This window comes from Aspergillus undulatus (genome assembly GCF_047715775.1).
Source record: "Aspergillus undulatus strain CBS 261.88 unplaced genomic scaffold BDV17scaffold_89, whole genome shotgun sequence".
Taxonomy (NCBI): Eukaryota; Fungi; Ascomycota; class Eurotiomycetes; order Eurotiales; family Aspergillaceae; genus Aspergillus; species Aspergillus undulatus.
Window position 1 is genome coordinate 1 of NW_027396693.1, and position 23,305 is coordinate 23,305.

Genomic DNA, 23,305 nt, shown 5'->3' on the forward strand with positions numbered 1-23,305 from the left:
AGCATCTAATAGTTTCTTCACAAGTATTTCCTCTTCAATTTTTGTCAACTTATGGCTATTGGCACGTGTTTCTGATCGTGGTTTGACACCTGCAAGCCGCTCACGAAGGGTGGATTCAGGCACACTAAAGGTCCTAGCAGCCCTTTTTATTTTTTTTATTTTTCCAGTTTTTGAAGCAGCAATAGCCATCTGCATGCGGGATTCTTTAGATAGAGGCATTTTATAGAGAATTGGTAAAGAGGTAACGCGTTGAAGATGTTGACATGGGGAAGTGGCAGAAAAGGCGCGGTTCGCCCGTAAGCGCGGTTCGCCCGTGGATTACGTTAGATTCTAGATTTAGTGTTAGAGTTAGACGGATCGGATTGGAAACCACCGAATGCTGAAATAGACATTCCAACAATGGAAACTACAAAAAACTGCCGAGCATTTTGAGCAAATTTAGAAGCTTCTTGGAACAATCATTGACCGAAAGTGCGGTGATTGTAAGGGTAAGCGATAAAGAGATCCAATATCATTACTTTGCGCCATAATCCTGAGCAATAAACCATGATATAAAAGTCGAAGAGTAAGAAGAGAAGAACCGAGACCCAAAACGAACATAGGAAAGAAAACATATCGAGAATCGGTTCGGGTCATGCTCATGAAGATAGAAACATCATGGATAGAAGCGTGAAGTCGTTGTAGCCGAAAAAGACGACCGCTCCCTCGAAGTTGGCCCGGATGGCATGGCATTTGGTATTTTGAAGCATGAAAACGATGCGGAAATAAAAGGAAAAACTCCACCCTTCGTATCCCATTTCCATTACCACCACCCGTCTAATTACCAAATGCATAAGAGTCATGAAAAAGAAATGCGAACCGGTCATAAGAGGCATAGGAAGGGGGAAAAGAGGGAAACTGTCTGTCAAGACGCATAACATCGCGGACCCACCCTTCTGAAGTTTTTTTTCTCTCTCTGATATGAGAGTGGAATAAACATGCTCATGGCGCCAGCGTCCATATTGCATGTCCCAGCTCAAGACTGTGGATGCGACGAGTTCTGAGTAAGTTGCCGCACCATTCTAGACCTGGTGAGATGGTAGTTCCGTTGTAACAAAGGAAAAAGCGCGTTGTCCATAGGCTTGCTAATGCAAAGCTAAGTCGACAAGAGAACAGGTGAGAGACAAAGGAAATAAATGATGGACAGCAGAGACAAGGATGCAACTGAGCGCTTACACTCGCTTCCAGTGTCCTGATTCTAGTGTCGATTTGCGATTGAGGATGGAGTTCTCCTTGTTCGGCTCCGGCAGACAAAAGTTCTTCCTCATCTCAGCTTCAACGAAGAGGGAGGCGAGCTTGAACCGCTTGTCGGTGTACTTGTCGTAAATAGCTGCGTGATGCTTTCGGGGATTCTCACAACATTCCATCATGAGAGAAACAAGAGGATAAAGCTGGGAATAGGTGTACCCAGCATAATGCACGTGGGCAGGAGACTAACAGACTATCAGTCAAATATCCTAAGAAGCAGAGTGAGTGACCTACCCATGCACCTTTCCTCAACATGAGCCTCGCTAGGCAATGAGCACCCGCAGCAAGGAAGCTTGCGGGGCTACCAACAAACCGCTCGTCCATGATAGTGAGCTCCAGGAAGTACTTGGCCAAAGTACGGGTCTCGAGGTCATAATCATCGGCCTTGCTAATCCTGCGCAAAAAGCTCATGGGCCCAGGGTAGCCCAGCTCGAACTGGAGCATGCTCAGCATGAACCGTTCAGCTTTGAGGATTTCATCGATAGTGTAACCGCCGTCAACCATAAAGACAATCTCCTGCACCGAGGGACAATTGATCTCTTCATATTTAGCGGCAATGAAGATAGCGGTTGCACCTACAAGCTGCAATTTCCCCAATGAAACTATTTTGCAGGAGAGAAAGCGGTCGATGTAGTTGACGCATAAGAAAAGCGTTTCAGGGAGCAGTGAAAAGCGATGGTGGACCTGCACGAGCCAATCCATAAGAACAGACCTCATAGACCATTGAATCTCGGCTTGGTTGTCCATGTAATGTGCGTTCGGCAACATCTTGATCTAAGAGAAATTGTGAGCCTAGTCCCGTTCCTGTAGCATAAGCAAGCGTTCATACCTCTTGTTCTCTCATGTACTCGAAGATTTCCTCGCTGTATTCAGCGACCATGCTTGTGTCACCATAATCATCCTCGATGTCTTCCACGGTGCGGGTGGCCTCGACGACCTGTTTTGCGAGAGCCAGCTCCCGTTTGACCTGCTGGTTATATCTGGGAAACAGCAGTGTCGTTGCTCCACCAGTGGTGTTCTCGCTGCGAGAGCGGTAGGAGCGAGCAGTAGTATAACCGTCATCTTCTTCGTTCTCTTCGTCCTCGTCGTCCCAGTATTCTTCAGGTTCCGACTGGTGAGGTAAGTAGTCTTGGGAAGCACGAGAAGTTGTGGCGGCAGCCTTGGAGGTAACTTTGGTTTCATGGGTTTCTGCGATAACAGCGTGGACCTTGCAGTCGTCATTCTCAGGCTCTGGGGTGTCCTTCCCTTCATCGGCTTCAGACTTCGCCGACGAGGCCTCGAGGTTACCGAGTTGACTTTCCAAGATTTCGTCTGAATCGACTGCTTCCTTCACATCGTCCTGCTGCACGAGTTCGGTAGAGGAGTATTTGGCATCGCCCTTGTTGTTGCCTTCCTTCGGTTCGAGGTTTTTCTCCTTGGATGTGATCTCCTTGCTCTCCGTCAATGGTTCTAGGTGATCTTTAAAGACCGTGGCGCGCTTGTTTTGGGTCTTGCGGGGGTTGATGTTCTGCTGCTGAGCTGGCTGCTTTGTGATATCGAGCGGCTTGGCGTTGGATACATTGCTCAGCAGACCCTTCAGGTTAGACATATACTGAGGCCGTTGGGCCGGCTGTGTCAGCACGGTAGGCTTTCTTTCCGCAGCCAACGGTGCTTTGTCCAGAACCTTAGAGGGTTTCTTGCCTGCAAGAGAAGCATCCTCACGGTTGCCTTGGACTAGATTGGTGGTGTTGCTGACGTCCCCAAAGGCGGCTCTGCGAGGACCATTCTTGTTGGTACCGTTCTGGAAGGTCGAAGACAGCGCGTTGGTGGATTTAGTTCGCTGGTGGAGAGTTTTGTTCGCGGCCAGTGGAAAGGGAGCATTCTCGTCACCACGAACGCGAAGACGTTGAGGCTACAATTAGGAAAAAAGACAAAAACAAAGTTAGTACCAACGTATGAAAAACAAAGACAGCAAAGTTCTGCTGAGATAGGCTGGACTCAAAGTGCGCGTGCCATGTTGTATTTAGGACGACAAGCCAGGGCAAGGACTGGAAGAAAACATACCTTTGCATCCATTGCGAGGCAAGACGGGACTTTGAGGCCTTCACCACGACTTGGATGATAGTCTGGAGACACAGAAGGAGATTGTTTACTTCCTGGATCCGAGCGTGGGTGGAGTGGTCGAGATGTAGTCTTGGAGAGCAGCTGAGACTGCTTGAATGTCACCCCAAACAAACAACAAAAGCCGCGCCAAGTCCCAGCGATGCACTAGACGACGGCCGAATGAAAAGGCGAAAATTGCTCTGGCCACGCGCGGAAAGAAAATATTAATGACGGAGGAAGGAGATATACAGCTCCATGAGGCCCAGCAGCGAGAAGAAGAAAAAAGGCACCTCCAGGACTGGCTGGAAAACAAAGGGATTGCAAGCAAAGCGACCCTGCCTGGGCAACCCCATTGCTCATTTGCTCCTACTTCCCGTCAACAACGCTAAGCCTGTTCCGGCCGCAGGGCTCGTCCCTTATGTCAGCAGTATTTGTCCTGTTTGGTTAATTTTGGCCCATGACATCATCGCTGCGCGTCTCCCTGACTGCAATGCAGACGAGTCCGCATCTCGAGAACTGTACAACAGCCGCAATATTTGAGACAGGACTTTTTCCAGATATACAGGCAGTACTCGCGACAGGTTGAAGCCCGAGAAATCCAGCATTTATAGTTGTTGTGGTGCGTTGGGCCAGATCAGCCGTCGAACACTCTAGACGCGACGGCCAACACAGAGCCAAAACCCATTAAACGCGAGTTCACGTGACAGTCCAATCCCGCCTCACTGTGGCCGTTCGCAACGGCAGGCCATCGATTCGATACGCCGCAGCGTCAAAAGTGCGGAGTTTAAGCTGCAAGTTCAAGGTTTAGCAGCGAAATCTAGCCGATGATCACCAATTATTTGAAGTTCTGGGAAAATGGTTGACGCCGGGGAGCGAACCTTGCGGGACTTGCATGCTCTCTTTGGCTTTGAAAAAGAGGCTTTTAAAGCTAAAATGTCCGCTTCGGCAGGCTGATGGCTGGGAACTAATTTCCATTATTATTTCTTCATTTGCGACTGCGGCGCTTCTGGTTCTGTGACGGGACTCCGTTTGCACCCGCCAACTGTCGCCAAAAAGCCACAAGATCCCCAATGTGGGACGCGGATCCGGCGGTACCTATCATCATCAGCCTGCGGGTTCGGCAGCTTTCGTCGCATTGCCAGATGACCCTCGGTGACCACCAGGGCAGAGCGCTCATCCACCGGCTTCGCCATTGCAGAATGCCGTTGAATCCGTATGGGCAGACTCCGGCATAATATGCGACTCGGCCTGAGCAAGCAAAGACATGGAGCCAGCGTTGTGTGCCGCTCTTTTTCGATGCAAAGCTGTCGCATGCGGTCCGCCACCAAACTTTCGGTGTACACTTCAACTAGTAATTTCTCGAAATGCGCTGGGTTGAAACTTCACCGTTGGCTGCTCGACAGCAAAGCCCCGCCTCATTCCGAAAGAAATTGAAAGAACGAAGAGCTGCCGGTCGTTTGCACAGTTTCTCTTTGCTTTTTCTTCCGTCGCAGCTGTCTAGACCAGCAGCAGAGGAGCAAATCTCAAGCTATTTGCATGCTTCGATGGATTACATATGTTACATATACTATATATGCCATGACCGGGGTCGCTGAGCAGATGCGCATCCTCCAACTTTCCCCCACCCGGCTAACGGCATTATTCCACCTTTTCTGCGCCAGCTGATGGCTTCTTTTCTGGCGCTTCTCCGATCACTTTAACACATAGCATCGATGCGCTTTCACTAAAAAATAAGGCTAGAATATCAATATCAGAATGCGACAATCGCAAAGCGCTCTGTCGGCGTGGGACCCTTTGGGCAGAGCGACGTCGCACCGGTTCTGCAGGGTTGGTAATAAAGAAGACCGAATCAGTTTACTAAGTTTCTGCGACCTTCAGCTATCATCTGTTCAGAGCTCGAGGGCGAATCCTCACGTAAACCTAATATCTCCATTATTGGGGGGCCAGAGAGGGGTAAGCGACGGCATGGAGAGCGACTCGTGAGGAAGTCTGGACAGGCGCAGATCACGAAAAGCCACAGCAATTGGGGTGCGGTCACCCACTTGGTCGGTGGCTCTTTGGCCAATTCATCAGAACGCTCACAGATAGTGCGTTTGTCACGGCCATCATCTGGTCTCTATTTCTTGTCCTGTCAGTAGTGTAGAGCTGTAGTCTCAATCCCCCGAGCCCAGCTTGCCGTTACATGGATGGTTTGCGCCGGAGTTTCACCCACCCACCATATCGAGAAGTCTGAGCCCATCGATCGGTTTTCGAGCAATAGGACATGTACTCCGGATGTAGGTTGAGCATTTGTAATCTTGGAAATGTGGATATCGGTCATCTTTCGCACAATGATGGTCTTCTGTCTTGTGAGCTGTCCGGCGAGAGGCATATCTACCGAGTACCTCGTGCCACTCAGCAATCAGGCGCCAGGGAGATATATATCCCCATTTAGATTGCTCTCTATCGCCCTGCTCTCTTCTGCGCAAGGGCGCGAACTGACCAAAGCTATCGATGGATCGAAAGTATGCTAGTATGAACAGTTTCGAGGGCTCTCCGCCAGTCGTTGGCCAAAACAGCACTTTAGAGTCAATCGACGTGGCTGCGCTTGAAACATCCCTCCAGCTGTTCTGTCCGTCGCTCAACCTACAATTAAATTCATTCCTGTCGGATCTGACCGGGATTGTACAGCAGAGAGGTCTAAGACAAAGGGGTTCTTGAATTTCGAGGGTGTCCATAGAGAGTGTTGCAACAAATACTTAGCGCTGATAGCCAGCGGCTGTCGCATTTCGCACACCCTCAATTACGGCGTTCAGGCTTATAGCTAGGAAAATTAGCACTGTATTTAGCTAGAATTCCACCGGCGACTTCTATTTTATAGTTTATTTTACCATCGATACCGTTGTTTCGTATATTCGCCTACTGCTGGCTACGCAATGTTGAACTAGAGGTATCGCAAACCAGTGGTTTGCGACGTTGAAGAAAGCGGTTCAAATAGCTTAAATTAGAATATAAGTCAGGTTTATAGAAGCGATATGGATAGAAAGCGCTTGGGAAAGAGGGTCATGGGTGCTGGCGAACGCAATTGAGGGCCGCCAAAGTGATGCTCTCGCTTGGAGGTGAAACCGGCTGGGTCATCGCTCTTCATTCTTCCTCCTCGACCCAACACCTTCACCACCATCCGCTCGACTCTGTCCCTTCTGCAACTCGCCGCCTATCGCTGCTTGGTAAGTCTATCCTATATCTGCCCTGCAAACTCCCTGGCCCATATTTGGAAGGCCCCAAGCCTCTCTGCTCCCCAGGCTCGCTTCGGATCTGCATGGCCGATGCCACCGCTGACATCGCCCAACAAGCGCTTCGTAGATTCGACTCACCTTCTCTCGTCCACCACCATCGAACAGCCTCCTCCGCCATCATCGACCTCTTCGAACGGCCTTCCTACATCTACTGATCCTGTGCGACGCTGGAGTTAGATTTTGGATCAGGATTAGGTGTGTCCCTCGTGCTCTCAATGCCATTCCGAGCGTTTCGGATCGTTTCTTCCTCTTCCCCCTCAACCTGCAACGTCTGAGCCCATCAGGATCCGACGCAGCGGAATCGACATCCCAAATCCTATTTGGCATCCCTTTTGCTGGCCTCTCTATCCGTTCTGATATTTATATTTCTGAAATACTGACGCTGGTGGCCCCTTTTTGCCTAGTTCTCTCGTCCTCGTCCCATTTTTCCCTCTCTCCCGGCCCAGTTGCTCTCGGCTGTTGCGACTCGCATCGTCCTCTCACCACCCACCATCTTCGACCATCAATCATTACATCAAATCAATCGCGGGTAATCCATCTATAAACCAGACCCCTCTAGACTCACTGTTGTGGTATGTTTAGATGGATTTTGCCCATACCCTCTTGCTGCCGTTTTCCTCTACCTTGACCTCCCCACCCTCCTCGCTTCGTCCTCTCCAGCGAACAGCCGGTTGATTCTATAATACATACAGTAGAAGTGTGGTAGTACTCCCTGTCGGACCATTTTCACCATGCAGGCTGTCCAATACGAACAGCTTGTCTCTCCTGGGGAGTCACCTACCTACACCGACCATCGTCCCCTCCCAGAAGCCTCGCCAACCAAAAGTCCGACTCCCAAGAACGTCGCCTTCGAGTTACTCCTAGATGATAACTCCAAAGCTCGAGCCCGCATTCCAATGCGGGTACAAATTTATCCTCATGACACCACTGACTCTATCGTCACGACGGTGAAGAACTTCTATGGGATATACGATGGCGCTGCGGGCGTCAGCTTCGAGGACGTGAATGGTATAACCCTCATTGCAAGATATGAGAATCTGAGGAACAACATGACTGTCTATGTGCGGGTAATGCCCGTTCAGACCTATGAGGAGGGCTATGCAGATATGTATCATGGCCCAATGGTCATTGACAATCGCAAACGCCCCAGTCTGGGTGAGCCTTTCCAAATGTCACCAGCAATGCAAGCAATGCAGCCTCCAGAGCAAGGGCAATCGCCATCTCGACCGGCGTCACGAGTCGCTCGCAAGCGCAGCGTCTCGCCGTCTGGGAGAAGCCGTCGTAGTGCTTCCCAGCACAAGCAGATGTCCCGCCCAGGACTCAAGAGCAGAGGCTCCAGCACTCATGGCAGTATCTATGATGATGCTGGTTACAGTGACAGTGATGGCGGCTACGGCTCTGTTTCCGGCTCGAAGAAGCCTCGAAGTGAGAATTTTGCCAGCTCAGAGATCAGCATGGAAAATATCCTTCACGATGGTCGTCGCAAGCGACCCAAGTTCGAGAGTTCTGTGAGTTGAGAAATACTTTTCTCAATGACTGGTTCATCATAACTATGGCTAACCTTGCTCCCTTCCTCTAAAAAGGAACTCCCCTTATTCGTCCCTCCTCAGGTTCCTCTTACTACTTCGACTTCCTCCATCTCCCCACAACGTCGCTCTATCGGCCAGGAAGGAGCCGGCTCTCCCTTCGCGCGACCAATGCACCGCTCGCACAACCAATATCAACATGCCTTACCGTCCCCTCAGAGTTATGGACACAATGATCACATTTATGGAAACAACTCCGCACGAAATGGCATATATGCGACCCCGGTCGTTCCTGAACATGGTCATCGTCTTCGTGACCGCACAACCATGCATTCATCTGCGCAATACTCGAATCCTGCCAACCGCAACGGTGGTCCCGGCATCCTTCCCACTCCTGACCCTACAATCGCCAGCTGCATATCTGACGAAGATGTTGCCTTGCAATTGATTCGTCTTGGGGATGCCTCCAACTTCTCCCATGGCCGTACTTCCGCATCAACCCTCGATGATGCTTTCAGTGGTGCCGCTGACGCTGCATCTTCTACCGGCGCAACGAGCGATGGTGAAGGCTATAGTGAGGATGACGATGATCTGCCCGCTCGTCCTAGACAAAGGGCCGATTCGAGCCCATTGCTTCCACCGGGTACTGCCAAACACACCCACAAGCGGTTGGACGATATTCTTCCCAGCTTCGACAGCTCCGATGTCAGTTACGACAGCCCTGATAACGAATACCGTCATGAATACCTCGAGGACGGCATGATCAAGAATGAACTCGCTGAGGATTCCTACCATGAATCCATGGTCAAGTCCAAGAAGGCCAAGGTTCGACCCAATAGTACAGCCTCTTCCAAGCCCCGCAGCTCCAAGCCAGGGCAAGTACGCACGAACAAAAACGTACCCAAGACCGCGTCCAATAATGTTGTTCGCAAGACCAAACCAGCGTCTACTGTTCCCAGTCAAAAAGCTCCGCCGCCTCAAATGGCCAATCCTGCTCCTCCGCGCAAGGCTTCCACTTCTTCTGTCAACGGCCAACATCCGTTAGCCGCCGATGAAGAGGATCTATCAACGAAGCCTCGTTGCCAGCGATGCCGCAAGAGCAAAAAAGGTTGTGACCGTCAGCGCCCCTGCGGACGCTGCAAAGATGCGGGCATTGGCATCGAAGGTTGTATCAGCGAGGACGAGGGAAATGGTCGCAAAGGGCGCTACGGACGCCATATGGGCGTTCCTGTCAAGAAGCCGCTCGATGGGGCTCCTGTTAGCAACGAGATGCAACCGCCCGTCCCCGTCATTCCCATGACCACCTCGGCAATTGACAAGAACAAGAAGCGCAAGCGTTAGGGTTATTCACTTTAGCCCCTGAGCGGCACTGGGGAGGCAGGAGTGCATATCCACTCTCGCCTCCTGACTCTGAGTGGTTCTCATCAGAGCTCTCGTTCCACAACGCTATTCTTTGCCCCGGACACTAACCACGTTGACTATATTTGGGAGCTCTTCATTTCGGTCTTGCATCTTAATTTCCGACTTCATCACCTGAGCTTGACTCTCCTTGTTTTCTATCATTGTCGCTTTACGAGCCAGCGCTCCTTACACTCGTTCTCGCCTGAAATACGCATCCGACCGTGCTACCTAACATCCTACCTGCCTACATTGCTTGTCTTGTTTATCATGGATAGTCTAGCGATTGAAACTGAGCGGGTTGACTTGATCAAGTTGTGATCTTTGTATTGTGGGACTTTTTTGGCGTTAATGTTGTCTGTTATTTACAGGGTGCCGACAGTCGATTTGGTCTGGTCACCACCACTCATTTGCTATACAGTACGGATTTGATGTACTTTCTCTCTGATTTTCTTTTCTCTGATTTCGTCCTAATCATGTGTCTTTTATTGTTCGATTTGTCCGGGATAAAGCTTTAATCTGGCTACCTTAGTGGCTTGAGTAGCGAATATATATTCTGGTTTAACAAAGGTTCCTAGTAGATGTTTTGCTGTGAAGTTATCTACGCCACAAGACTTAACATTTCAGTAAATACCCAGAGCCTTTACTATCGATTTCCAACTACCGGACAATTCAAAGACATCTATTAAGAACCCACTTAACAGAACCTGCAGTAAGCTGGGAACAGCCAAACGTGGCAGGCGCGCTGGAAGATCGTGCCTTCCTGATAAGGATTGGTGTCGGGTATATCTGCCCCGCATTTCCGCCTTTAGCCGCGCGCTTCAACATTTTTCTTACCGCCAAAAATCAATCGATGAGTCTTTGCTTTCTACAACTTCAACACGCAATGAATTGAAACTGATAACTGACCTCAATTTCTGTCATCTAATACATGTCTATCGCTCCTCCGATCCCGAAATACTCGCCTTGATCCTCGATCCCGAACACAATGCCTCCCAAAGCCGCACCCCGACGAGGGGCATCCTCAGCGCCTGCACGCAACAATGGCGGCGAGTCCGGATCCAACGCTACGCCTAATACCTCCGCGAGTCCCGCCCCGACCTCTACGACCTCTACATCAGGCACAACACGACCACCAGTACAACGCCTACAATCCCTCAAGAAGCGCGCACCATCGGGAAGCATCGGGCCCGGGCCTGGTGTTGCCGGTGCAGGACCCACAGGCGAGTCATCCAAACCAACACTGAAGTACAAACCCCGCGCGGTGGGACGGCGGAGCAAAGAAGAGCGAGAGGCGATTGAGAAACTCGAGGCTGAGCGACATGCGGAGCGGTTGGCGGAGGCTGCGGCTATACAGCGCGGGAAGGCGAATCTTGCGGCGCGGGGAAGGGCCGGGTTTGCTGGGCGTGGTGGACGTGGCGGGCCTATGGGGATGGCTGGTGCGGCGGGACCGTTGGGCTCTGGGTTTGCTGCTGGGCGCAGGGGTCGTGGAGGCTCCAGATTCGGAGGTGGAGATTCTAGGGCGACGTCGATGTCTCGGAGGAGCAAGTCTATGACGGCCGGTCCTAGTGGTGGTGGCAGCGCTTCTGTTTCGTCGGATGAAAGTGATGGCGAGATCAGGGTCAGCATTGATAGGATCAATTTGGAAAGTGATGCGGATGACGATGATGACGATGTGGTGATGGATCTGAAGAAGAAGAAACAGCGCAAGGGTAAGATGGCTCTGGGAAGTGCTAGAGAATCAGGTCTACGCCCAATTCGCGTTGAGAGACATGAGCATGAAGAACGGGTGGTCAGCGTGAATATGGAGTCTAGTACGGCCAAATCGGCTGAGCTTCGACAGCAGGCGAAGGGGAAAGCCAAGGACGACGATGCGCTGTTTGTACAAGATGACGAAGATACGCCTACAGAGGCTGAACCCAAGGTGAAGCAGGAGCCTACGGATGATCATGACCAGACAATGGCGGATGTTCCACATGCAGAAGAACATGTCACGACAGACGATGGACTGTTACCCGCGCCCAAGAAGAAAGTGCGGCGAAAATTGTCGAGAGAACCGTCTGTGCCCGCAGTGAAAGATCCAAAGAGTTTACTACGGACCAAGGAGGATATTGAGGAATATGATCGTCATGCCGAGGACCTCGAATTGATAAAGGATCTATTTACCAAAGAACCACCTACAAAACCGACTGAGGCTACAGAAGGAGCCGATACAGAAGGAGCCGATGTTACGGCTGATGAACAAGAGAAGGAGAAGGAGAAGACAGGAGAAGGCGAAGAGGCTGAAGAAGAGCCCCAGGACGACAAATTAACAGGCCAGCTCTTCCTAATGCAGTTCCCTCCCATTACGCCGAACCTCGTTGAACAAAACATGGACGGTGCGAATGCCTCCGCCGAAACCACGCTAATTCCCGACCCCGCCGCGTCCCAAGGCGCGGGGCAGAACGGGGCGCCTGGGCAACCGCAAAATCCTGCTTTTAAGCGGGAAGATGACGTTGAAGTCCTCGACGGAGACGAGGCAGCCGCAGCGCAAACGCAATCCAAGGTTGTCACAGCGGCGGACTGGCAGCTCAAGGCGGGGCAGGCCGGCAAGCTCAAGGTGCACGCATCGGGCCGTGTGACAATGGACTGGGGTGGCATCAGCTTCGAGCTGGATCGCGCAACAGCAGTTGACTTTCTGCAGGAAGCGCTGATCGTGTCAACCCCGCCAAATGTGACGGATGAGATGGAAGGTGACGAGCACAAGGTGTGGGCAATGGGCCAGCTCAGCGGCAAGTTTACGGTGACTCCAGACTGGGAGCAGATACTATGATGCAGTTAGTTCGGAGTACCTCCGCTGTCAATGTCATTCAACTGCAAGCCCACAGTTGTATACCAGCCTCCAGGCAACCAAGTAAATAAAGTCAGTTGTCGTCATCAAAACCTGCATACAACCAGCCTTGCCAGTTTATCATAGTAAGCGTTATACATGATCGTCAGTCAGAGCATCTCAGATTGTTCATTCTTGATATTTATAGCGGAGCCCTGCAGGTTGATTGGCCCTGGTGCGTCGGATAGATGGGTCGTATTGTGACGCCTCACCCTGAGTGGCTAGATCTGCACCTGCCAAGGCTGAAGGGCCAATTCGACAAGCTTCGGTAGGTTGCACGAGACAGCGATCAACACCTCGCTTGGCCCAACGTGCAAGCACGGGAGACGGATAGCCAATGAGCTGACAGGAAATGCAGGTCGTGACCCCCACATGCAGGGCGTTCCCTGGCCAGGGTCAACAGTCAGTGGAGGGCCTCGACCCACCGCCCAGGTCCTGCCCCTTTGGCGTCCCAAGGCTTCCCAGGGCTCCCAAGCAGTTTTGTTCCTTCGCGGTTCAAATTTCAAGCTTTTTGCGTCTTTCGCAAGTCGCGACTCCTGCTGCCCTGCTCGATCTCTGTTCGCAGTTCACCGTCATCTCGAACAATTCGCATGTTGTTTGACCTGGCATCTTGAGTCTTGCTCCAGTGGCGCGTGGAGTGGTCCGATTCTTTTGCCCTAGTCGTCGGGATACCGGTGGACTTCAGGAGGTTTGCCTGCCACAGGTTTCAATCGGTCTCGGTCTCGCCTTGTCTTGACTCCTCACCCCACGGCTCGACATATATTGTCCCGCGCGGCCTTCGTCGGGACTATTGGATCCTTAATTATTGATCCTTGAGCTATTGAGCCCCTATTCCACTTCCCTTGCGACGCGCCTCAGCCGTCCTTTGACCCCGATCCCCGCAACTCCAAGCTCCAAGCTCCAAACCAACCTTGAGCCTTCACCATGAAGCCCACCACATTCCTCCTGTGCTTCGCATCTACGATAGCCGTTGCCGTGGCTGAACCCGTCCCACACGCCGTCGCTCCGAGCCCGTCGCAGTCGAACGATTCGCCGTCAATATCTCTACCAGACGTGCGAACAAACCCAGAAGATGAACCGCAAATACCTTCAGAAGCGCAAGATATGGTCCACGTTCAAGTTGCAGACGCCCAAGCTAAGCCGGACACGATATCCATTCCTCTCCTCAGACGAACGGCGCTTTCCCTACGGACGCGACGTTCGTCCACCGGCGCTGAGTTGACCAAGCGGAGCGAAGGCACACTGGGACAGACGCCGTGGATTGGAATGGCTATTGGATTGACCTGTACGACCATGGCGGCCGTGATGCTGGGGTAGCCGGACCGTCTTTGTAAATGAACGAACCGAATCAGCTCAGCACCTTTACTTGACTTCTCGACAATTGAGGGGTCCATCCCATCTGCATCTGGAGTTATGCACTTTCTCTTCTTCTCTCATCGTCCCTGGGGACGCTTGAACCGTTTATTCTATCAGCTGCATGAGCGTCTTGCATCCAGCGCGCATTTCATCAATCTACATACGACTACGCTAATACCGGGAAGATTTCACGATTTTGTTCCAATTCCTCGACCCCTTTGCTTCGTTTCTGCAGCCCTTCCCCTGCAGTGTTGATGCTTGCATTATACCTCCCATACCTACCATACCATACCCTCATACCCAGCTATCCACCACGGCAGAGCACAGCATGTATAGACAGGATTGCTAACGGGTTTTTGTACGTGTACATGATACCACTTGTTGGAGTGAACGAATATACTATACTTCAGAATAAACAATGTTCTATACTCTTATCATTCGATACTTCTAGTGAACGTGGCATGACTACAGAGTACGCCGAGTATGTCTCAAGTCGCAGCATCTCCAGCACTTGGCAGGCATGGAGCCGCGCAAAGAATGACGAAATCCTCCGCACGAAGGAATCAATCCTTGTCTACTAAGTACCTATATGATATAACAGAATAAACCCTCCTATAACTCACCAGATTCAGAAGATCAGAACCACAGACATCCCCTCAGCTACCAGCCCTGCATGCGTCAATCCAACCTCTTCTTTGTTTCACTCGAAGATGATCGACTCAACATTCCCTGCCGACCATGAACTCACGAACAAAGCCCTCGCTTCGCCCAGCGTCGCGTCGCAACGCTACTCTACTTGTCTGTCTCACAGTCGCAGCCTACCAAAATGCCTGACCGTAACCTTGACCCCGGGTGACATGCGCGCAGGAGGTATGGTACAGCCTCAGCGCCTCGCCTCGCCTCAGTGGCCCTGTCCTACTCGGAGTCTAAGACTGCATGGAAAATAAAAAAGTCCAGCCTTGGCTTTGGCCTTGCTTACTCCCCTGGATGCAGTCAGCAACCTCGAGGTATCGTCACTCTCAGGCCCGAGGTTTTGATCTCTTTCTCTTTCATATTCATCGGTCTTATCGCGTCGGTTCCTTTTGGAGTCTGGGGTTGAACACTGCACGGTCGTGGTTTTGACCTTATACGACATCTTGCTATCACAGCCGCTCCTCGCATTCGGTCTTCCACCATAACATCGCATACGTACCGTACCTACCTGCGTACATGACTTGACCTAGGTACACAGTACACCACATCCGAACCCTCACCGTCATCCGTCGAGCCGCCAACTAACTCGAGTCCTCCCATACGCACCTCTACGCGACAATCAACCGGCCCAATACTACTAAAAGCCAAAACCAGCAGTAACCGTCTCGCACCTCACCTGCAGGGCAAGATGTCAACCCCGGACACAGACACCACCGTCCGCGAAAACATCCCCCCCGAAGTCCCCCCCTCGGCTGTCCCCATCGCCCGCGAACTCGGCATCTTGTTCGGCTTCCTCCTCGCCTCTTTGGTCATTGTTGCTGTATATGCGGTTATTTGGCGGGGTTGGTTTCTTCCCCCTCCCTTCATCCCCTCTCCTTTATTTTTTCTATCTACGGTTATATCGAAACGAAACTAACTCAGGCGTTGTGTTGTTGCAGCAATCGAACGAAAAGAAGAATTCCGCGACCGCGCCCGAAAAGAGAAGCTTGTTGCGCGGGGCGTGCATCACGGGCGCGGCGGGCTGCATGAGAAGATGCTTGATCGTGAGGTCTTTATGGGGAGGGCTGAGTTACCTGAGTCTAATCATGTCCATGCCCATATGGATATAGATGTTGGTACCAACCGAAGCGAGATCGGAATTGCGCATACGCATGGTTTTGGATATGGGCATGGAGCGCTAGATGGGGTTTTGGATCGGGGGATGGGAAGTCGGCCCTCGAGTCGGAATCAGTCCAGGACGAGGGATGAGATGAGAGATAATAGCCAGTCGAGGATGCAGGGTCCGATGCGGAATTTTAGTCGACATCGTGAGGTTTGGGAAGGGGATGAGAATGGCTTTGGGGCTAGTGGAAGGGTGGTGAATGGTGGTGGTAGTGCAGGTGGGAGGGCAAGGGTGCCGTCGCCTTCGCGGTTGGTGTCGATGTCGACGTCGTGATGGGTTGTTGTTTGTATGCGTTCCTGGGTTTTGGGTTGGTGTTGGTATATGGAGTTGCTGATAGATTCGATCGGGAAAGTCACAGGGCAAACTTTGGACTGGTTTGGTTTGGTTTGGTTTGGTTCAATCTGCGTCGATTCATCTATGAAGAGTATGAATACTCCCCCGAGACCACATACATAACAATGTATTCTCTAGGTTCTCAGGCCGCAACATAAGTAGAAAACCCCCTTCTACTTCCCAATAGCAACAAACAACCGATCCCCAATATCCCCCAGACCAGGCACAATCATCCCCTTCTCATTAGTCCGCTCATCCAACGCCCCAATCCACACTTCCACACCCTCAAGCCAACACTCCGCCGCCCGCTTAACCCCATCCTCAGACCCCAGCACACTGAGCATAACAACGCGCTGCACGCCCCACTCACGCAGGATCTGGATGGCCGTTTCGGCTGTCCCGCCGGTAGCGATGATCGGGTCGAGCAGGATAGCAATCGACGCAGCGGCTGTGTTGGGACTTTCGGCGCCTGGGGCGGAGGACGCCTCGGGGCGGTTGTAGGGGAGGTTGTTGTAGTATTCGACTGGTTGGAGGGAGAAGCGTTCGCGGAAGAGGCCGAGGTGGTAGATTGGGACGGGGGAGGGGAGGAGGTCGTTTATTGCTATCTACTCATCAATATCCCGTCTTCAAAAACAAAGAGGGAGGGTAAATTGGAGTATACCGTCAATCATGCCCAGGCCGGAGCGGAGGATGGGGACCAAGGCGATGTTAGCAGGGTCCAGGGTCTGTGTCTCATACTCGATGCCTAATGGGGTGGAATCCTTTCGCGGTCAGTCAGTCGTTGTCTGTTCCAAGGGAATTGAAGAGCATACCGTCTTTCCTGTGCCCGTGGCCTTCCAGCCAGCGAAGGCTTCAACGCCTAGGATTGTCGCGATCTCATTGACAAGGCTGCGGGTTTCTCTGGTGGTAGTTGACGAGGAGCGAATCTGCGAGACCTTGGCTTGAAGGAGGGGATGAGACGAGATATGGACGTTTTTAGGGACCGTCATGGTGTAGACAACAAGATAAGATAGGTAGGTTGGTTTGTTTAGATCAAAAAGTGGCGGTGATGGTGAGTCGGGGATGCAGTCAATCAGTGAGGGGTAAGAATGCCAGTCACCTGCTCTTTAAGAATGTCTTCTGCTGCGGCGTCCTGCGCTTGTTATCGCCGCGCTGGCTTCATCTCGATACTCTCCAACTCCTTATCTGTCTCGATGTCACTTTGTCCCTGATAATTTGATAAGGACAAGAGCAGAGCAATATCAATGGCTCCATATATTTCTGACCCACTCGGCCGGACATAGACGCGAGCGAAGCATTTTCTTCCCCTCATGATCTGTTCTCCCCTCATGAAGACGAGCACCACATCGCGCGACCCGATCAATCGCTAGCTCAGGGACGTCGATATGTCCTCCGACAATCATGTCCCTGGCGACACCGTCGAAAGTCGTCTGCCCGAGACTCAAGCGCGTCCTCCCACCGCGGAATCCGCTCCGCAGCGACAATCCTCGCCATTCCCCGAGGCCAACGGCCGCCTCACTTCGACGACAGACAAGCCTTCAGGAAGGCCAGAAGGGGCATATCCGGAACAAGACAGACATGAGCCAGAGCAAGTCCTCGAGCCGCTATCCTCATTCGCGACAACCTTTTACACCCTCTCCTACCTCATCTTCTTCTCTATTTTCGGCACGCTCGCGCGTCTTGGTCTCCAAGCCCTCACATTCTACCCCGGCGCCCCCGTAGTGACGGGTGTGCTGTGGGCAAACGTCGGCGGATCCCTATTAATGGGTTTCTTTCTGGAAGACAAGAACATATTCCGTGAGGAATGGGGCAAGCCCAGGAAAGACACTACCCACAACGACACAAACCCAACCGAAGAATCCAAACGCCATACCTCCGTCAAGAAGACAATTCCGCTCTACATCGGCCTCACAACCGGATTCTGCGGCTCCTTCACCTCCTTCTCCTCGTTCATCCGCGACATCTTCCTCGCCCTCTCCAATGACCTCCCGGGCCCCTCTTCAGCCTCAGACTCCGCCCCAAACGGCGGCTACAGCTTCATGGCCCTCGTTGCGGTCCTCCTCACAACCGTCAGTCTGAGCCTGGGTGCACTCGTCGTCGGATCCCATCTCACCCTCGCCCTCGACGGCCTTCATCCCCGAATCTCAATAACGCTCCCCTTCCGCCTAACACGCTGTTTCATCGACCCACTCTTCGTCCTCTTAGGCATTGGATGCTGGGTCGGATCCATATTTCTCTCTATCTTCCCGCCAACCCAGACATGGCGCGGCGACGTAACATTCGCGATCGTCTTCGCGCCGCTAGGCACACTAACTAGATTCTACCTCTCGCTCTTCCTGAACGCGCGCATTCCGACTTTCCCACTGGGTACATTCGCAATTAACATCACTGGCACAATCATCCTCGCCATGTGCTATGACCTGCAGCGCGTCGATTATATTGGCGCATCGAGCCTCGTAAGTTGTCAAGTGCTGCAGGGGGTAATGGACGGATTCTGCGGGTGCGCGACGACGGTGAGTACATGGGTAGCGGAAATGAATGGGCTGAAGAGACGACGGGATGCGTATGTTTATGGGGGTGTCAGTGTAGCCGTGGCACTCGGGTTCTTTGTTGTTATCTCGGGGAGCTTAAGGTGGACGGTTGGATTTGGGAGTCCGGTGTGTGGATGAGTATAAGGTAAAAGTTTTCTGGGGATATGTAGATGTATAACTATAAGTAACTATTAGACTATATAATGCATAATCTATAAAGCCACTTCTTCAAGCCGGTCTAGAAGACTCGTTCAATATTCAGTGGACTACTAATATGACTACAACTGCATTATGACTACAATTGCGTAGAAGTACCTTACCTTAGGATCTTCCTCATAGAAGTAAATACCTAGTTGCCCGGGCCATAGATGCCAAACTGAGCAGCAACCGAGGCAAAAGGTGCTGTCCTGGTAGCACCTTCCCCGCGACTGGCTGGCTGAATCTCACCTGCACCTGGACGGGACCGGAGGCAGTCGCAATTGCCTATATGCTAGTCCTTACATTCATGCCTCGGCTGGTGTTATGGAAGGTACGATGACCTTGGCCAGCGCACTAAGGTTTCGGGCCGTTCCAACTTATTCTATGCTCGGCCGTTGATATGATACAAGGTGCGAGGGAATGCCTAGTGGGCGGCTTGCTAAAGGTCCTCTCTAGCTTCGCTTGTTCAGAGTATGCGGTATCCAAGCCTGACGAGACCCTGACCTCCAGGAGCCATATAGGTCAACTTCAAGGCCGGAGACAGACAAGTATTCTGAGACCGAGAACAATTGAGAAACCACTACGGACTACAAGGCTTCCTTGACCTACTATGTTCAGGAGCTTACGCAGCCGAAGCAATTACAAGGATAGAACAAAGTCCCCGCCAAACCATTTTTCATTTTGTGATCAGATTACTTATAGTACAGGGTACTACAACGCGAGCATGTGCAATAATCAATCAAAACAAAAAGCCAAAAAAACATCAAATCGAGATCTTTAATCGGAAAATCAAACACGCAGAACATGCAGAACAATGCAGTGCAACGCAAACTTGGAACGAACAAAAGCTTGAGAGGAGAGACAAAATCAAAAACAAATAGATATCAATATCAACATAAGCATAAATAGGCGGGGAGGGGACATAGACACATAACGATTCTAACAGACATTAAACACAATGATCCAAGGAGATGTGAAATAAAAAGATAATCAAAAAGGTGAACGAGAGAAGCGAAAGAAAATCAAAAATCGAATATGTAACACTGAAATTCAAAAGGTATCAAGTAGTCGGAGAGGCTCGACTGGCAAAAATGATCAAAAGGCCGGTGCGCACAAGGGGGCATGGTAAGCCCCTCAGAATTAGTGTAGAAGGTATAAAAGAAGAACTCCATCATGTGCGAGAGAAGAACACACAGGACCAGCCGGGTGTTGAGATGTTGCCAGGAGGAACAGCCCATGAAAAGATCAAAAAAAATCACACCGGACTCCTGTGGCTCTTGCAAATATGCATAAGAGCGAAATGCAAGATACGTCGACAAGAAAAGTCGGGAAACACCAGCAAGAAGCATTATGCGGCGGTCCAGTTCGTAGCATCCCAGAAATGGAAAACAAATTCGCCGCCTACCTTCTTGCATCCGTTCCCCGACCCAAAATCACGAGATTGCAGACCCAAAAGTATGAAAACGATGAACGCAGTAATGAGAGAACAGATGAAATCAGAGAGGTTATTCTGCAAGATCTGCAGTAACCGAGGGTAAACGAGTGACGGATTAAATCGTGTGAGGGCTTCGACCCTCAAAGGTAGCTGTTGAGCTAGTATGCGGTGCCAACGCTGGCGAGTGATTTCGTTGGTACTGCGTGGATGGGTTGGTCTTTGGCAACTCGCAGCGAGTCCTCGTAACCAACTAGAGCCTGGGAGTGAAGCTTGAACGACTCGCCCATGAGCTTGGTAATTCTGTGATCGAGTTAGCTATGTTTATGCAGTAAAAGTTACTAGTATGGAAATTGACTTACCCCCAAACCACCACACCGTCTAGGATGTTACCCCATACACGGGCAACGGTGGAGCTGAGTTTACCACATGAGTCGACGGCATCATCATCGAACAGGTTGCGGACTTTGTTGTAAATGGCCATCTCTGCCTCAGTGACAGGCTCTTCGTCATGTTCCAGGCGATAGAGCCAGAGACTAAGGATTACCATCAAATCCAGTCCGCAGAGCGGGTGTTCGACGCTCCAGTTAGTGGCGGAAGTCTTAGCAACCCAGTTGATTCCTCGAATGGCGGCAATCTCAATACATTCGAAGCAAGACTGGATGACCTTGTTCATCTCTTGAGACCGCTTGACCTTCTCACGAGCGACGGTCATCGCAGCCGCAACTTCGTAGGAAGAGTGGTAGCGCATGGCTTCCTGAATAGACTTCAAGTCAACTTCAAGGCGTGCGCGAGTGTTACGGTAGACGGCCATCGAGTTGAATATCAGTGGGTGACCGTTCTGGGGAGTGCTAAGCGGGACAACAATGGTCTCCGGTTCACAGACCTCGAGCGAGTTCTCCCATGTTTCCAGAGCCAGGCGGAGCTTGAACTCAGTGACCACATCTTGAAGAGCTTCGAAGCTTCTCTTGTGGTTCCAGACCTGCAAAAACAGAGCGTTGATCAGAACACGGGTGGCAAAGGCGCTGTAGCGTGTTTGTTCGCCTTGGAAGAGGCAATCATGCGCTTCGCGGACGGTCATTGTCCTGGACGAAGACAAGCTTCGGCGCCAGGCCTCATCGTCGGTGACATCAAGGTTCCACAAAGATTCCGACGAGGGAAGTTCGAGGTTATCAAACTCGTCAAAGCTCATCGCGGGAGTGTGGTTGAAGGTCAACGTAAGCATGCCAAAGAAGATGTACACGGCATAATATGTCCGACGGCAAGACTCATCCTCAATCCATTCCTCCCTGGTTGGCTGGCGCCCTTCACGGGCTTCAGTGCGAAGCTTGAGTTGGTAACGGTTACCAGCAACCATGTTTGCAAGAAGACTCTTGATTGAGCATGTCCACTCCAGACCCTTGGGATCACCGCTCCAGCTCTCAAAGATCATGTTCAGCAGAGTGCTTTGCATGGCCCATAGAGGGCACTTCCTCGAGTCAAAATTGTCCTTGTGTTGGAGGAATTGATTGACGAGCATCTTGGATCCAACATGAAGCATGAAAGCGTGCTGCCGCTCAAAAGTGTAAAGGGCACCGATCGAGAGAACAGCAAGCAACAACGGCGGTGACGTGGTAGTCGGCCGGAATGACTCTTGATGCAGGAAGGGAAGATGATGGTGGTATAGGTTGAAGTAAGTTGATAAGTACTTGTTCAGCTCGGGCGTCGAGGGAAGCTGGAACGAGTCCGGAAGCACAGCCAGAGTGTCCGCGTGGCGAATGCGCTCAATGACTTGATTGCGCTCCAAGTCATTCGCGACCTGAGGCGCCTTTGGCAGCGTCAGAGCTTGGCTGGGTCCAGGGGACCTGCGGTAGTTGACGGGGCTGACAGGACCGGTCATAGAAGGATACGGCGACAGCGCATTCGGCGTGGAGTTTCCGGAAACTGGGAGCGAGTTGACCAGCGAGTGCAGCGACGGCGCCAGAGAGTTACCGACATGTCGGTCCATGAGCCCGAGAGACTCCGAACCAGCGTCTTGGGATGCAAAAGGGGACATGTGGTGTTTCGCTTCAGTTGGTGAAACCAGCGAGTCCCAAGGCATCTGAGGCAGCGTCGCGTTACCGGAAAGGTATGAAACAGGGGGCTCAAGGAGAGAGCCACGACCGGGGGAGAACGAGCGATCCGACTCGGCACGATCGTGAACTTGACCAGTGGCGGCTGCTGCAGCCTTATGTTGGAAATCTGTCATCAACATAGCTGCTGTTTCAAGGTCGACCATACCGTCGCTGCTTGCCTCAATTTGTTCCAATGTGGTAGGATCAATTGTGACCGAGGGCTTAGAGGGGGCTGGAGAAGAAGCCTTGCGAACACCTCCGCCTCCACGGCGACGACCTTCGGAAACTAGAGGGACGCCGCCATCTTTGGCGTGGACAGTTCGGTCATGTCGGAGTAAGAGATCTCTGCGAACAAATGTGCTCCTACACTTCAAACACTTGAAAGGGCGCTCTTTTGTGTCTATAGTCACGGAACGTTAGCAGCAATTCAGAAGAGCGAGGAATAATGAAGAAACAGGGAGGCAGAAGTGGAAAGAGGCCACTCGAGTCCACCTCCATGTCATGAGAAAGCTGGGGAGGGGTGGGCACTCACGCGATCGCTCATGTCGGCTGCGGTGCTCACTTCTGCTGAAGGCGCGGTTGCAGAATTGGCACTTGTACTTCTTCTCAGGAGCAGACGTCTTTTTGGCGGGCGAGTTGTTCGCCGTGTTTGATGCGCTGGGGGCCATTGCTTAGGACAGTGTAGCAACAGTCGGACGACCAGAGGTTTTAGCACAATATCGACGTCGCGGATACGCGTTGTATCGTCCCGTTAGTGAGTTCACACCGGTGCTGTAGGCGGGCTGAAGATAGAATTTCGAGTTGATGTCTGATCATTCCTTGGGCGCGGAGATACTTCGAGGTGGGATTATAGGGAAGGGGTCCAGCCACAGGCGGACGGAGGGGAACAAACAGGTGTGGCCAAAAGGCGGGAAGCACACAAACAACTCAGAAGGACTGTTGAAAGAGAGAAAGAGAAGAGAGGAAGGGTGTTGAATAGAGAGAGGGATGGGAAGAGGAGGGGAAGAGGAGAGGAGGAGGAGAGAAGAGGGGGATATTGAACGGATGAGGAGAAAGTTGGCTCGCGAGAA

At 51.7% G+C, this 23,305-nt stretch overlaps 9 protein-coding genes across 9 annotated transcripts; 5 read left to right on the forward strand and 4 right to left on the reverse strand.

The window, feature by feature from the left end:
* Nucleotides 1-1,109: 1,109 nt before the first annotated feature.
* BDV17DRAFT_237531 (cyclin-like protein) lies at nt 1,110-3,483 on the reverse strand. The gene is made up of 4 exons (XM_073755883.1): nt 3,331-3,483; nt 2,117-3,178; nt 1,522-2,061; nt 1,110-1,472 (listed from the first exon to the last, which is right to left on the reverse strand). Exons 1-4 carry the CDS (start codon nt 3,340-3,342, stop codon nt 1,212-1,214), a joined length of 1,875 nt encoding a protein of 624 aa, XP_073610305.1. The 5' UTR covers nt 3,343-3,483; the 3' UTR covers nt 1,110-1,211.
* Nucleotides 3,484-5,462: 1,979 nt separating this feature from the next.
* Nucleotides 5,463-6,327, reverse strand: BDV17DRAFT_237527 (uncharacterized protein). Its single transcript, XM_073755882.1, has one exon. The coding sequence runs from the start codon at nt 6,084-6,086 to the stop codon at nt 5,574-5,576; it is 513 nt and encodes a 170-aa protein (XP_073610306.1). The 5' UTR covers nt 6,087-6,327; the 3' UTR covers nt 5,463-5,573.
* Nucleotides 6,328-7,203: 876 nt separating this feature from the next.
* BDV17DRAFT_237602 (putative C6 finger domain protein) lies at nt 7,204-10,137 on the forward strand. The gene is made up of 2 exons (XM_073755884.1): nt 7,204-8,152; nt 8,228-10,137. The coding sequence occupies exons 1-2, from the start codon at nt 7,376-7,378 to the stop codon at nt 9,509-9,511; spliced, it is 2,061 nt and encodes a 686-aa protein (XP_073610307.1). The 5' UTR covers nt 7,204-7,375; the 3' UTR covers nt 9,512-10,137.
* Nucleotides 10,138-11,003: 866 nt separating this feature from the next.
* Nucleotides 11,004-12,541, forward strand: BDV17DRAFT_276919 (putative DNA-directed RNA polymerase III RPC4). The gene has a single exon (XM_073759386.1). It carries the CDS (start codon nt 11,100-11,102, stop codon nt 12,378-12,380), a length of 1,281 nt encoding a protein of 426 aa, XP_073610308.1. The 5' UTR covers nt 11,004-11,099; the 3' UTR covers nt 12,381-12,541.
* Nucleotides 12,542-13,229: 688 nt separating this feature from the next.
* On the forward strand, nt 13,230-13,901 carry BDV17DRAFT_237613 (uncharacterized protein). The gene has a single exon (XM_073755885.1). The coding sequence runs from the start codon at nt 13,362-13,364 to the stop codon at nt 13,752-13,754; it is 393 nt and encodes a 130-aa protein (XP_073610309.1). The 5' UTR covers nt 13,230-13,361; the 3' UTR covers nt 13,755-13,901.
* A 1,176-nt stretch (nt 13,902-15,077) lies between these two features.
* On the forward strand, nt 15,078-16,038 carry BDV17DRAFT_237656 (uncharacterized protein). Its single transcript, XM_073755888.1, has 2 exons — nt 15,078-15,328; nt 15,425-16,038. The coding sequence occupies exons 1-2, from the start codon at nt 15,175-15,177 to the stop codon at nt 15,919-15,921; spliced, it is 651 nt and encodes a 216-aa protein (XP_073610310.1). The 5' UTR covers nt 15,078-15,174; the 3' UTR covers nt 15,922-16,038.
* Nucleotides 16,038-17,168, reverse strand: BDV17DRAFT_237621 (uracil phosphoribosyltransferase). Its single transcript, XM_073755887.1, has 3 exons — nt 16,794-17,168; nt 16,643-16,742; nt 16,038-16,582 (listed from the first exon to the last, which is right to left on the reverse strand). The coding sequence occupies exons 1-3, from the start codon at nt 16,968-16,970 to the stop codon at nt 16,155-16,157; spliced, it is 705 nt and encodes a 234-aa protein (XP_073610311.1). The 5' UTR covers nt 16,971-17,168; the 3' UTR covers nt 16,038-16,154.
* BDV17DRAFT_237618 (FluC/FEX family fluoride channel) lies at nt 17,147-18,726 on the forward strand. The gene has a single exon (XM_073755886.1). The coding sequence runs from the start codon at nt 17,367-17,369 to the stop codon at nt 18,648-18,650; it is 1,284 nt and encodes a 427-aa protein (XP_073610312.1). The 5' UTR covers nt 17,147-17,366; the 3' UTR covers nt 18,651-18,726.
* Nucleotides 18,727-20,369: 1,643 nt separating this feature from the next.
* On the reverse strand, nt 20,370-23,112 carry BDV17DRAFT_237680 (C2H2-type zinc finger protein). Its single transcript, XM_073755890.1, has 2 exons — nt 22,768-23,112; nt 20,370-22,635 (listed from the first exon to the last, which is right to left on the reverse strand). The coding sequence occupies exons 1-2, from the start codon at nt 22,901-22,903 to the stop codon at nt 20,501-20,503; spliced, it is 2,271 nt and encodes a 756-aa protein (XP_073610313.1). The 5' UTR covers nt 22,904-23,112; the 3' UTR covers nt 20,370-20,500.
* Nucleotides 23,113-23,305: the final 193 nt, after the last annotated feature.

Excerpts from the sequence above, each read along its gene's own strand:
- BDV17DRAFT_237531 (XM_073755883.1), bottom strand. Across the intron at positions 2,062-2,116 it reads AGTACATGAGAGAACAAGAG|ATCAAGATGTTGCCGAACGC; the intron begins GTATGAACGCTT and ends AATTTCTCTTAG. Across the intron at positions 1,473-1,521 it reads TGTTGAGGAAAGGTGCATGG|TCTCCTGCCCACGTGCATTA; the intron begins GTAGGTCACTCA and ends ATAGTCTGTTAG.
- BDV17DRAFT_237527 (XM_073755882.1), bottom strand. The coding sequence starts at position 6,086 with ATGGACACCCTCGAAATTCAAGAACCCCTTTGTCTTAGACCTCTCTGC.
- BDV17DRAFT_237602 (XM_073755884.1), top strand. The coding sequence starts at position 7,376 with ATGCAGGCTGTCCAATACGAACAGCTTGTCTCTCCTGGGGAGTCACCT. Across the intron at positions 8,153-8,227 it reads GACCCAAGTTCGAGAGTTCT|GAACTCCCCTTATTCGTCCC; the intron begins GTGAGTTGAGAA and ends TCCTCTAAAAAG.
- BDV17DRAFT_276919 (XM_073759386.1), top strand. The coding sequence starts at position 11,100 with ATGTCTCGGAGGAGCAAGTCTATGACGGCCGGTCCTAGTGGTGGTGGC.
- BDV17DRAFT_237613 (XM_073755885.1), top strand. The coding sequence starts at position 13,362 with ATGAAGCCCACCACATTCCTCCTGTGCTTCGCATCTACGATAGCCGTT.
- BDV17DRAFT_237656 (XM_073755888.1), top strand. The coding sequence starts at position 15,175 with ATGTCAACCCCGGACACAGACACCACCGTCCGCGAAAACATCCCCCCC. Across the intron at positions 15,329-15,424 it reads ATATGCGGTTATTTGGCGGG|CAATCGAACGAAAAGAAGAA; the intron begins GTTGGTTTCTTC and ends GTGTTGTTGCAG.
- BDV17DRAFT_237621 (XM_073755887.1), bottom strand. The coding sequence starts at position 16,970 with ATGACGGTCCCTAAAAACGTCCATATCTCGTCTCATCCCCTCCTTCAA. Across the intron at positions 16,743-16,793 it reads CCACGGGCACAGGAAAGACG|GATTCCACCCCATTAGGCAT; the intron begins GTATGCTCTTCA and ends TGACCGCGAAAG. Across the intron at positions 16,583-16,642 it reads CGGCCTGGGCATGATTGACG|CAATAAACGACCTCCTCCCC; the intron begins GTATACTCCAAT and ends ATGAGTAGATAG.
- BDV17DRAFT_237618 (XM_073755886.1), top strand. The coding sequence starts at position 17,367 with ATGTCCTCCGACAATCATGTCCCTGGCGACACCGTCGAAAGTCGTCTG.
- BDV17DRAFT_237680 (XM_073755890.1), bottom strand. The coding sequence starts at position 22,903 with ATGGCCCCCAGCGCATCAAACACGGCGAACAACTCGCCCGCCAAAAAG. Across the intron at positions 22,636-22,767 it reads CAGCCGACATGAGCGATCGC|ACACAAAAGAGCGCCCTTTC; the intron begins GTGAGTGCCCAC and ends CCGTGACTATAG.